Source organism: Cygnus atratus, chromosome 2 (genome assembly GCF_013377495.2).
Source record: "Cygnus atratus isolate AKBS03 ecotype Queensland, Australia chromosome 2, CAtr_DNAZoo_HiC_assembly, whole genome shotgun sequence".
NCBI lineage: Eukaryota > Metazoa > Chordata > Aves > Anseriformes > Anatidae > Cygnus > Cygnus atratus.
The window spans coordinates 110141047-110153183 of NC_066363.1; the positions used below are offsets into that span (position 1 = coordinate 110141047).

Here is a 12137-nt window from a genome sequence, read left to right on the forward strand (position 1 = left end):
AAACATCTCTTATGAAGAACTGTGTTCTCTATAAAAGGCGAAGAGAATGAACTTACCACTTAAAATTCTGCTTGTATAGTTGCAGTGCTTTTCCAGCTATGTATTCAATGAATTCAGCACTCTGTGGGTCTAAGTTCGGAGGAACTTTAATGGTGAAAGTAGGCGAAGTCAGAATATTCACATCTACCACAGTTTCATTTGCACCAGAGGGATCCGCAGGTACCACCTAGAAGAGAGCAAATCAGTACTTTAGACACTACAACCTGCTGTGTGCTTTCAGTTTTGTTTATACATACTGTGCCTTCCATCTTTAATAAGAAAAGATTAAACAAGAATATTTTAAACTTGTCTACTTTCTTTAAATTACTTTGTTCTGAAAAGACAGTGGGAGTCTTGAGTTTATGCCAAAGCTTATTGTAAGCAGTGGGAAGAGGTGACATGGCACTGCAAGACCGTGTTTAACAACTGTAAGTTAATATTTAAACCATGAACTACACTTATAAAGAGCTTCTGATCTCTTAATGAAAACTTACGTGTGAGTTGTTCCATTAATTTCAAAGGAAAGTTTGCATGGTTGAAGTTACTCATTCCTATGTGTTTTTCTAAACCAGACTTAGTTCTGTAGCTTTATTTTCCTGAGCAGATAGCTCAGACTTGGTTGGGAAAGTGTGCTTAAATATTGCTCGTCTCCTTGTTCCTGATTTTGGGGGTGAAGGGGGTGTGAAGGGGGTGTTGGTGGACTGCACAAGTATTTTGTATAAAGTTCTTGTAGTAATAGTAGTGCGTTGGATTTATGAATTGAAAGGGAGAACGGGATTTGTCCCTGCCCAGTAAAATCGATTGAATTTACCTTGAATGTATTCTTGTGGGCAATATGTAGTTAATCATGATGTATTCACTGCAATATTGACAGCTGCTCTTTATGATATGCAGCTTCCACTGCAATAACCTGCATAACAGTTGCTTTCTTTGTGCTTTGGGATATATAGGTAGAGACGGGTACATATATTCAGTGATCCATTAAGGATGTATTACCGGCTGGTACAGTGAAATTTGTCCAAGAAGGTAATCGGAGGCCAGCCAAAGCTGCTAGTATCAATTTGCTCTTATCAGAGATGATTTGCGTTAGCCTGTCAGGCAGCCATCCAAATAAAAGTATTTAGAGGAAAATAGTTTCGAATCTCTGGAGTTTCAGCTCATTGAGGGATTATCAAGCATATATAAATTCAAGCAGAGTAGGAACTTTCCATTGTAAAGACCAAAAATTACATGTGTGCAAACAGCTACAGTCCCCTAGAGCATGCGTGTGAGCAAGGCATAGTTGGAAGACAGCACTGTGCAATAGTTCCCTTTATTAGATAACCCTTACCTTAACTATATTGAAAATGTTTTCTGGTCCAATGGTCATATTGGATAGCTCAGAGACCCACCCAAATCTTTCTTTCATCTTGCTCAACAAGTAGGAAGTGTCTTCTGTATGACGCTGAACCATCTGGAGAATCTGCTCATACTGCTCGCCAGAGAGATTAACCAGTTTAAAGGCTTCATCAAACTTGATGTGCAGTTCAGGAACATTTGGGCAATCTGTTTAGAAAGACAGCCAGCATGAAGCTTACAGAAAGTCATGTGTCTTCTACTTGGCCTTCTCTATCTGAAGTACAGAAATCTAGGAAAACTACAAAAACAGTCTAGCAAGGAGGCATATTTTTGGGTTAGTGTTAAATAATGCTAAATAAAAAAGTTTAATTCTTGCTGACCTATTTTGGTAGCTTTAGTTTAGGCTTACAATGACTAAATGGATTAATTAACCCGTTTGCTGTATTGCGACTTACCAAGTACTTTAAGGTTTGTATCATATTGCATAGCAATAGATTGTCAGGTATGGTAACGAAGAAGTGGTAGTTGTTACCTTTAGCAACCACTTAATCTCCTTATATGTTATCTCTTTTTTTAATTTCTCATTTATCAATCCATTCCAAGTGTACGGGTTGTTAGAAGACTGTAATTCATGATGTTAGTATTTCTGATGAGTGTTAAGGCCTAATTTGCTTTATCTAACAATTGCTAACGTTAGTATGTGACTGAGGATTGCTGTCTCTTTTCTTTTGTAAAATGTGTAGTTTAAACAGTAATACTATGTTATTCCTATGCAAGAATTACCATGGACACATTCGATTTATTCTCTGTCAAATAGGACTGTCAAGGGACACCTTCAGGCTGATAGCACAGCAACCACAGATACAAACTGGTATGTGTAATACACAGCTGTAGACAAAAAGGTATTTTTAGTGAGATGGGAATGGTCCAATGCTCTCTCCAAAATGTGTCATTGGATCATTTAAATCTGCAATGCTGGAGATGTTCTGAAGATATTTGGATTTAAGTATTTCCTGTGGCTTTTGAGGCATAAATAACTCTGGAAACGCAGGCATGTTATGCTGCAGTGGGAGCCCTGACAGTGTTTCTGTGTGATGCAGTCTGATTTTTTTTCCAGGTGCTCCTGGAGAGTGCATGCCAGAGCTTTGCCATCTTCTTACATACTGAGAAGCATTCCCCTTTTTATTTGCTATGTCAGCCTTGTTTTACAAGCTCTTCGGTGCTTGCTTTCCTTGTGAGGAGCTAATGCTGCCTGGCATTATGTCTGGTTGTCTGCAGGAGAAGCCAGTGTCAGGAGTTTCAGCTTCACCTCGCTTTCTGCTTGGCACCTGTGCACCCAGGCAGGACCGATTGCTGCCTGACCTCTTGCTGCTCTGTCGGATGGCAACTCTAACAATGTATATAGGTATTTTGTGTAGAACTTCGGACCTCCAGCAGTATGTTAACAACTGAGTTATACTGACACTGTGTGGAGACAGTGGGGAAAGGTAATTGAAATCATCTGGAATGACTAATAGTGCTTAAATTCCTAATTACAGTGAAAACCCAGTGACTGGATGTTAATTCCAAAAATATGGAAACAGCACAGTAGAAAATGACAGCCTCAAGATGTACAAACCAATGGCCAACACATTATAGAAATAAATCAGAAAATCAGAAAGTATTTACCATGCAAAAGATTGTCTTGACACTTCTGACATCTCTCGTGAAACTGTGTGCATCCGGAGGAATTCTCTCGAAGCTCTTTGCACAGAGTTCTTTGACGTCCTGACACAATTTTTGAGAACATGCCACTTCTGTCAGAATCTAGGGCGAAATTACAGTATTTTTAGACTGATGTTAAGCTTAGGTTCTTAATAAATACACATTTGTTACCTATTACAATTGATTATATATAGATACTTTTAGTACTGAATCCAAAATAACTGGCATAAGTCCAAGCAAAAAATAGGGATTAAACATTCAGAAACAGAAATCAGGAGATGATGTAAACCCTGTTTTCTTCCAAGGAATTCATATTATTTCCTTATAAAGGCAAGGTAATGTATTTCCCACTGATAGTCAAACAGTTCCTAATATTACTACAGACCATTTTTACAGCATGAGCATTCTGATAAGATCTGTTTGACCTTCAGAAATCAGGATGTTTTGTAATTGTGTAGAGCTAGATGAGAGCACAGTACCTAGGTAACATGGGTCATGATTCAGGAAAAATTAAAAATCGCTTTTGTAGAATCGCTTCAATTTATGTTTTCTGATGACTGTATAGTGACTATGCCACCTTCCACTCAGAGTTGTTGCATGTCCTTACTGTGATCTCTTAACAGATCGGCACCAGCATGTATTTGAATGATTGTCTTTGTTTTTTGTTTGTTTGTTTTGTTTGTTTGTTTTAATTTTCATTAATAAGATAGGAAGGATAAAGCTTATTTGTATTCTAAAGGTTGACTGAGGGTTGTTTCCTCCATTGAGAGTTATCACCTAAACCAAAGTTATGCCCAGTGTTTTCCTGCTTACTGGGAAATCCCATGGCTGTTTTGTATTTGACTGGTACGCTACACTGCACCAGTAGCTTCGGGCAGGGCTTGCAGCTGTCTGGCAGAGCTTAATGCCATTTGGCAAGGGCAGGCATATGCCATGACATCTCGCAGAATTACCCTGACTTTTTAGAGTTGGAGACATGTCAACATGGCATGATACATAAGTCTTCCTGACAAAGGCTGAGATCAGACCTGTCAGTCAGCCTTATGAAAACCTGCATCTGCCATGATTTCAAGAGCTCCTGAGGAGCTCCTGAAAACATTTTGAGAAATACCATGAAAATCAGGCTGTGTAGGACCCATAAGTCCCACTATAATATTTCTATGAGGTTTCTAGGTGATTTCTTCTTTTTAGTTTATCCAATGAATTTATGCTTGACCCATGCCTGTTTAACCAAGATAGCCTCCAGAGCTTCCATACCACGTCTTACACTAACATGCCACGGACTGAGCCATGAGCTGTAGTTTAGCAATCCTGAGAGGTTTGATGTCACTGACCATGCAGTTGAGTTTTGTTTTCCAACACTTGCCTTTGGCTTGTTCTGTCAAATCTCTTCTATTATCTTTGTATTCATCAAATACTTCAGTAATCACCTCACTGACACCTTCAAACACTGTCTTGCTGAAATCAAAGACTGTCTGTAGGAAGCCCGGTATGCCCCAGTCTTTCTGTAAGCTATCACTTCTGGTGGTGTCGTTGGGTAAAGCAGGCATGCTGGGGGACTCATTCAAATCCAGATCAGACATGAAATATGCTTGAAAGGACTGGTCAAATTCTTTTTGCATGTGCTTGAAAAAAATGAAACTTTTGTCAAATATTGAGCCCATGTCCGATAATAGTTGGCTAAATAAATCTTCCATTTTTACTAGCTGGGTATCCTCTTTCTCAGGCTTTTCATTAACCTGGATGTCTTTTCCTTGGTCTTCATGAAATGTGAAAATAAGCGTAGGTATTTTCCTCAAAAAATCTTCAACCTGAATATAAGAAAGAGATGGATCAGCTGCCAGACAATTTAACAATTTTTCATCTCTCAGGGAAGTGGCTCTAAACTCTTTTTTCAAATACCTATAGTAACAATGTACTCTCTTAACAACTGAAATCACAGCAAATTCTCCAAAGTAATTTAAGATGTTAGACTCAAGACGTTTAGTCTAAATTGTTAACTCCAAATCACTGAAGAAACGTGGCTGCCAGTTGGCCTTTAATCTGTTGAAGCTTGAAGTTAGTACTGGCTTTTGGGTTTTATCCAACATACAGTTTGGACTTTACCTTGGAAATATTTCTGTGGTAGTTATATGTCATGTACAGAACAGAAGGCAGTTGTTCTCACCGTAATCTGTAAACACCCTTGCCTGCCACCAATGGCCAAATGCTCAAATTCCTCTGCAAACTGAAACCCATTAAAATCAATAAATCAGTGGCTCTGAGTCCATGGTTTGATGACGGAGGAGACTGAGTGACAGCTCTGCTTCGTGGGGTTCCCATTCCATAGGTCTCAGCTGCTCATTCCCTGCTTCCCACTTTGACGTAATGCCTTCACCTGAGCAGAAACACTGCCTTGTGGAGCCACAGTTTATGGCATTATAAAACTGGTAAGGGTTAAGAAACACCATGTCAAATATATATGTACACATATACATATGTGTATACATATATGTATACGTACATGTATACATTGACAGGTATTTTGGCAGAACTAGAGGGAAGGTACATTGTGAACCCATCCTGGAGGATCAGCCTCAGCTTGTATTGCCCCCACTGCCTGTGTGCCATCAGCCACAGCTAGAGTCTTTGTCCTCTTTTTTAAAAACAATTTAGGTCACAACACATTTCTCACTTCAAATAAATCATAGAGCTCACAGAGGAAGTTATTGAGAGTGTCAAAGACAGTGGCGGTGCAGTGTATGTTTACTGCAAGGATTTCGACCTGACACCCAAAGACTCCTGAAAGTCCAGGTGATACTTCAGGAATTAATAAGGAATATCTAAAAAGCCCTAAGAATCACCAATAGGCTTAAATTTAATCCATCCCACACTTTTACTTGAATAATTTTAAGAATATGCACAAATGCTAAACAGCTTTGATCTAAAGCTTGTCACTTGCAAGACACACCATGTGTAAATTTTCAATTAGCATATTTTTCAGTGCCTGGGGATCTGAAAGCTAGGTAATCTGGCTAAAATTTCAGTAGCAGTAATTGTACAGGATCTGTTGTTAAGCTGCCGTTAAAGCATATGACCAAATTAAAAAAAAAAAAAAAAAAAGAAAAAGAAGAAAGAAATTACAGTTTTGTTAAATCTTGTAATAATGTACCAGCCAGGAAAGCATACTTTCTTTCTGGTAGAACTTGGGGAATCTCTCTAACAATTAACAAACCTCTGCTAGCATGTTCCTCTGTTAAAAACAATTAAATACTTTAAAGCCATTTTGTTACTTAAAGAGTAGATATAAAATAACCTAAATACAGAAAAGAATGATATCGTGTAAGCAGATTATTTTTTCCACAGGGACTTTTCCTAACTCTTTCTACAGTTTTAACTCTGCTGATTATCATATGGAACACAGAGAATCTATGTGGTATTTTTCACAAACAGTTATTGAGCATCTTAATGCAAGTCCTACTGTGAGATACATCGCTCTGTATCTGGAGTGACTCCTTGGGAGCCAGGGAAATAATCAGTGCCCATGGAGCCACGCCAGGGTGCCACAGAACTCACTTTGGCTCAGTGTTCAATGAATGTAATTGAATGTAATCTGTGCCTTATAACTTCACATTTCCAGGCCCTCCAAATCAAATTAATTTTAGTAAATTGATATAACTAAAAGAGCTGGCTACTGAGAAAATAAAATGTGCTCTCTCCAAAACCAGTATGTGAATTCAAGGGTATTTCCCAGATACAAAATTTTTTCCTACCTTGCTTCTAAATGTTGACACACTATGTCTGCAAGTTGTAGAAAATCTCATGCAGGTACTTTCTAAACAAGATTCACATTCATCCCATAGATTTTTCAAGGATACTTGGCATTGTCTTTCTTCTTCTTCTAATCTTTCCTTTACTTCATCCATAATTCGCAAAGCTTCCTGAATAAGAAAAAAGATTCAGTTGATGGCAATTTTCAGATTAATATCCTGAATACTTATCCCAGTGTTGATCACTCATTTTGCCTATTTATGGATCATTTTTTCTAATCTTTAACCGTTTGGGTAGGTTGCCTCTTCAACTGCGTTCACATGTGGAAGGAAGAGAAAATTGAAAAGCTTTCCCATATAGAGTTTTCCTGACACTCAGAGAGTGTAATGTGCAAAACCAAACTGATCTCTACAGTCAACCTGAATCTTTGAGATTAAAAAAGAAAGAAAGAAAGAAAGAAAGAAAGAAAGAAAGAAAAAGAAAAAGAAAGAAAGAAAGAAAGAAAGAAAGAAAGAAAGAAAGAAAGAAAGAAAGAAAAGAAAGAAAGAAAGAAAGAAAGAAAGAAAGAAAGAAAGAAAGAAAGAAAGAAAGAAAGGGAAGGAAGGAAGGAAGGAAGGAAGGAAGGAAGGAAAGTCTGCTTTGTTACATTGCTCTGTTCTTTAAGGGCCTGTGATGCTTTATGAAGCTAGGTCTTTGCCATGCATAAATTCTCTCTCTAATGCAGAAGTATTCAAAAGTATGTATTTTCCTCTCTTTGGGATTATACTAATCCAAAAACTGTAGTGAGGGTGTTCTTCCCCCCCTTGTGGAAGTGTGAGGTACTTCTTCCACACCAAATGGAAACAAGATGCATTTTGCAATGCTGCTTCTAATTACTGGATTACTTCATCCAGTAGAGCACAAAGCTGAGCAATGATTAGAAGAAGCATTTTAGAATAGACTGGACAATGGAAAGACAGAAACCTTCTTCTTGTTAAAGTAGATTGCACATCATAAATTTATTTCTTCCAGTGCAACATATTTTAATACATTAGGTTTCCAAACACTATTTCACGCTGTTCCTAAGCATGACAGAAATACTTAATTGGTCAGCCTTACTCCTTCCTGGCAGTATTTCAGTAGAGTCTCTGAGAAAATAAGACTTTTGTCAGAATGTGCTTGGTGGAGCTAGTAATTTTGGTATTCATGTTCGATGTTTAATTATATTCTGATCTTTCTAAATATATTTATTCAGTGTTTTATGAACTCTTGCTGTTGGGGATAAGTTCTGTGCAAATGAAATCATCCAGTAAGAACCAACAATGGACTCAATAGTGGGAACATAGTGGTGTTTCTAAAGATGTTAGCAAGTTACCAGGAGCTTTTTGACTTGCTAATACATGTAGTTTAAACTAATCTCCAAGTTGGGCCAAAATTGAATCTTCCTTCAAGCTCACTGAAAGCAATAGTTAGGATCTTTTTTTTTCTTCTTTTTTTTTTAATATACAGCATTCTCCACTTCACTGGATCATCTGAGAACATTGCTCTAAGCTTAGGCATTGCACCAGGACATTAGGATTTCCTCTAATCCCCTGTACTTTCTCTAAAGAGCATAATTATTTGCAGCAATATAATTTTTTTCTGAAGGTCTGAAGTCTGTAAAGCAAGCTGGGAAGTGCCTTGAAGCCTGCAGTGTATGAGGACATGGAGGGCAGAGCAGCTGGACTTTCTGCACTAAACAACTTTGCAAAGCTGCCTGTAGTTGCCTTGGTCTTCATTCAGTGAAGGAGGTGATTTCTAGAAATGAACCATAAAAGCAATAAAGAAATAAATTCAACACATTGCTGGATGTTACAAACTCAAGTTCTTTCTCCTAAATAATGTTTGAGTCCATGTAGAGCATTTCATGGCTCCTTTTACTGCAGAACATCTATGTTTTCACATGGTGGTCACCACCAGCTTTGACTATGCCTAGGCCACTTCTTGTCACTAAACAATTGCAGAATAAAATGCAAGAACCCAAATCTCAAGGAGGATGGTGTCAGATGACACGTTTTAACTTACAACCAGGATGGGCCGAGACAGCGTAACGTGTTAACTTGTGGTAACTCAGCTGCATTTTGCCTACTGCTCGCTCCTTTATTTTCAGTTTAGAAATGACTTAGACGTTCAGCCACAAGGGAAAAGTTAACACTATGGCACTCAGTTAGGAAGCTGTGTTTCTGAGGAAAGACGGAAACTCTTCATCTCTAGGTTTTGAAAGAACCAGAAAATCTGGAAAAGGCACCAGTGAGACAGGCGTTGGTCTCATTCAGTGCTTTACTCCAGTGCAGTCTGAGAGCTTCAGTCAGAACTGAAGGCTCAGTATGCCAGGTTCCTGCAAACACATAACCTCTTTCTTAAGATAGTGGCAAATGTGAACTAATGTTTTAACTTTTTCAGAAGTGTGAATCCAGGCTAGAAAAGGATGTCAATTGGCCCAGCTCCTGGTTCAAGGATACATACATTGAGAACCTCTACAGAGCTGCTGTAAGAGTTTTCTTTTGCTGGTAAGAAAAAGCAGAAGCAGAGATTTGCCATCGCTCCTGGCTTTGCTATGTGACCACACAAAAAGATGTATGCTCCTCAGAGTGTATATACAATATGGCTTGAATTCTTCCCAGAAAAAGGGAGACTCCAAGGGATCCTTTCTTGGTTGGTTTTTGGCCTTAGCATAATAGCATGCTATACCACGTCCAGGAGGTAGGCTAAGTCCACGTACAATCTGCTTCATCTTTTGATTAAAAATAACCACAACTTAAAAAAATAAAAAATAAAACACAAACAAACAAACAAAAACACGGATGCACTTGTTACCTGTTTTTCTTCACTGCTCTTCTTCAAGGTCTTCATCAGATCTACATGTTTATCTTCATTTTTTTCCATCATAATTTTCATCTGCTTAATACCAATCAAAGCTTTCTTTACCTCTTCATCTACATATTTCTCTCCAACTTCAGATAACACTAAAATAAATAAATAAATAAAATTACAGAGTGACTTAATCCAATTTGAGCACTAGCACAAATTGCCATACACAGATGACAAAAGAAAGCAAACCAGCTCTATGTTTCCCTACAGTTGCCAAACCCTGGGACAGTGAATGCTGAATAACATGCAGCCAAGGCAATTTCCATCAGTTAAGAATTTGGCCCAGAGTCTTTGACAGTGATTAGCTGCGTTTAATTCAAGCTATATACTTGGCTGTCCCATTTCTGATCACCAAAACCCAGAATAGTTGAGGTTGGAAGGCACCTCTGGAGGTCACTGTGTCCAACCCACCTGCTGAAAGCAGGGTCAACTAGAGCAGGATGCTCAGGATCTCATCCTGGGTTTTGGGTGTCTCCAAAGGTTGTTCACTAGTTTCTTAATGACATAACCTATATATTTATTTTTGATCTGAAATCAATCTGTGAGAGTTTAATATTTTGAAAATGTAGATTACAGGAGCCTGCAACCTGCTTTCCTAAAAATATAATCTCTAGAGTTCCTGTGAGGTAACACCCGTAGAGTTTTGGTGAAAGGCCAGACTGGTCTCCACATTGCACTTTGAATCTCTTCGTAAGTGCACATTTCGTTATCTGTATTTGTTCCCTGTGCAGAAATACCCTGAATATTACTGGAGCTATACAAAACAAGTAAAGGGCACACTACCATGAGACTGCCAAAAGCATATGGCATTCATTTATTCCATTATATCTCTCTTCCCCGTCTCTAACATTTTGTTTGTCACAGAAGTACTATTAAAATAGACAGAAGCAAAGGAATATTTCATGGCTGATCCTCTTGGGATTCCTACCTACACAATAAAGCCATGCTTAGAGGTGAGTATACACAGAACATCTGTTGTAAGGTCGTGGGTTTTTTTTCCTAAATTAAGTCATTTTATTTCACTTATTTTTAATAATCATCTTTTCGAGCTAAGCATATAATTCTGGAATAAACATTTGCAGAGGTTATTTAAACAAACAAAAATCAGTGGGATTGACCATTGAGTTCAGCTTAAACTCTAATGATCTATGAAGGACCAAATAACCTATAAAAATGTAAACAGTTTATTTTGTCACAGGAGGCTTCTATATTAATACCTTTAGTTTCTCACTCAGTTGTTCTTATTTCCCCATTGTGTGTGTGGATGCTTTGCTTCAGCAAAATTCAGCTATGTCACAGTTTCTAAGCTCCACACATGAAAACAGATCTCTTGACTGCAATGAGCGTGGAAGTCAAAGTGCACCAGGGCAAGCCTGAATGCTGAATGGAGACCTGGGCCTAGGGGCTTTCAGCACCCACCCCCCACCCCCACCCCCCAAGAAACGCATACATACTCTTGAAGCTCTCCCGGAGATTCGTTTCCTCCTGCCTTGTCGGTGCACACTGGTGACCATTCAGACAAAGCACATATATTAGAAATACCCAAGAGGACTTCATGGTCTTTCTGTTAAAGAAGCAGGTTGATAAAGTTAGATGTAAGCACCTTTGTGATGGCCAAATGCCTAGGTAATTTTTACTAAGCATAATACAAGTCCCTTTATTTTAGTCTCTAACTATGGTTTCTCAGATCTATAATATACTCCTAAATGCTACTGTTAGTAAAAACACGAGTAAGAAGGTGACCTCATTCGTACTCTATTTATTCATACTAATAGATCAATTCCACTGAGTTTACACAGTGGTGTAATAGAACCAGGACACAGAAATATAAAACTGGAAGATTATGAAGCTCAGACTGTCTCTTGTCTCTTACACTAAAAGCTTTTTACTCTTTTTATTGTTATTTTATGTTATACATGAATCCATGCTAAACATTATTGCTAGTTTTTGAAAAGGAAATTTCTAGAATATTGTTCCCCTTCTTATCTCCAAATATGTGACCGCTTTCATTGTCCTACAGGATAATACTTAACATAGCAAAGGCAGTAATAGGTGTGCTAAGAAGCTGGCAATTAGATCAGTTTTATAAGTAAACACAGCAGCAATTGAAAGAAATTCCTACAAAAAAAAAAAAAAAAAAAAAAAAAAGGAAGAATTGACTTTTGCTGTATTTCCCTCCCAAAAACAGTTACATGAGAAAGGCTTATTTTTTAGAAACCATGCAACTACACTTTATAGTTCTCATCTCATGAAGTAAACATGGTGTTTACGTTCCTTCTTGTTAGTGCAGCCTTCTGGAAGATGCAATTATCAGCTGCAAGTGCATATGTAAATGAAGAGCTGGGATTTATCCATATCCTGGATTTATTTCTACAGTCACTTGTACATTTTATCTTTACATTTATAATTAAAGACTG

General features: G+C 38.0%; 1 protein-coding gene across 1 annotated transcript; it reads right to left on the reverse strand.

Moving 5' to 3' along the window:
* Positions 1–52: 52 nt before the first annotated feature.
* CLUL1 (clusterin like 1) lies at positions 53–11277 on the reverse strand. Its single transcript, XM_050709015.1, has 7 exons — positions 11175–11277; positions 9667–9815; positions 6834–7001; positions 4442–4892; positions 3046–3183; positions 1370–1584; positions 53–226 (listed from the first exon to the last, which is right to left on the reverse strand). The coding sequence occupies exons 1-7, from the start codon at positions 11275–11277 to the stop codon at positions 53–55; spliced, it is 1398 nt and encodes a 465-aa protein (XP_050564972.1).
* Between the last annotated feature and the right edge of the window lie 860 nt (positions 11278–12137).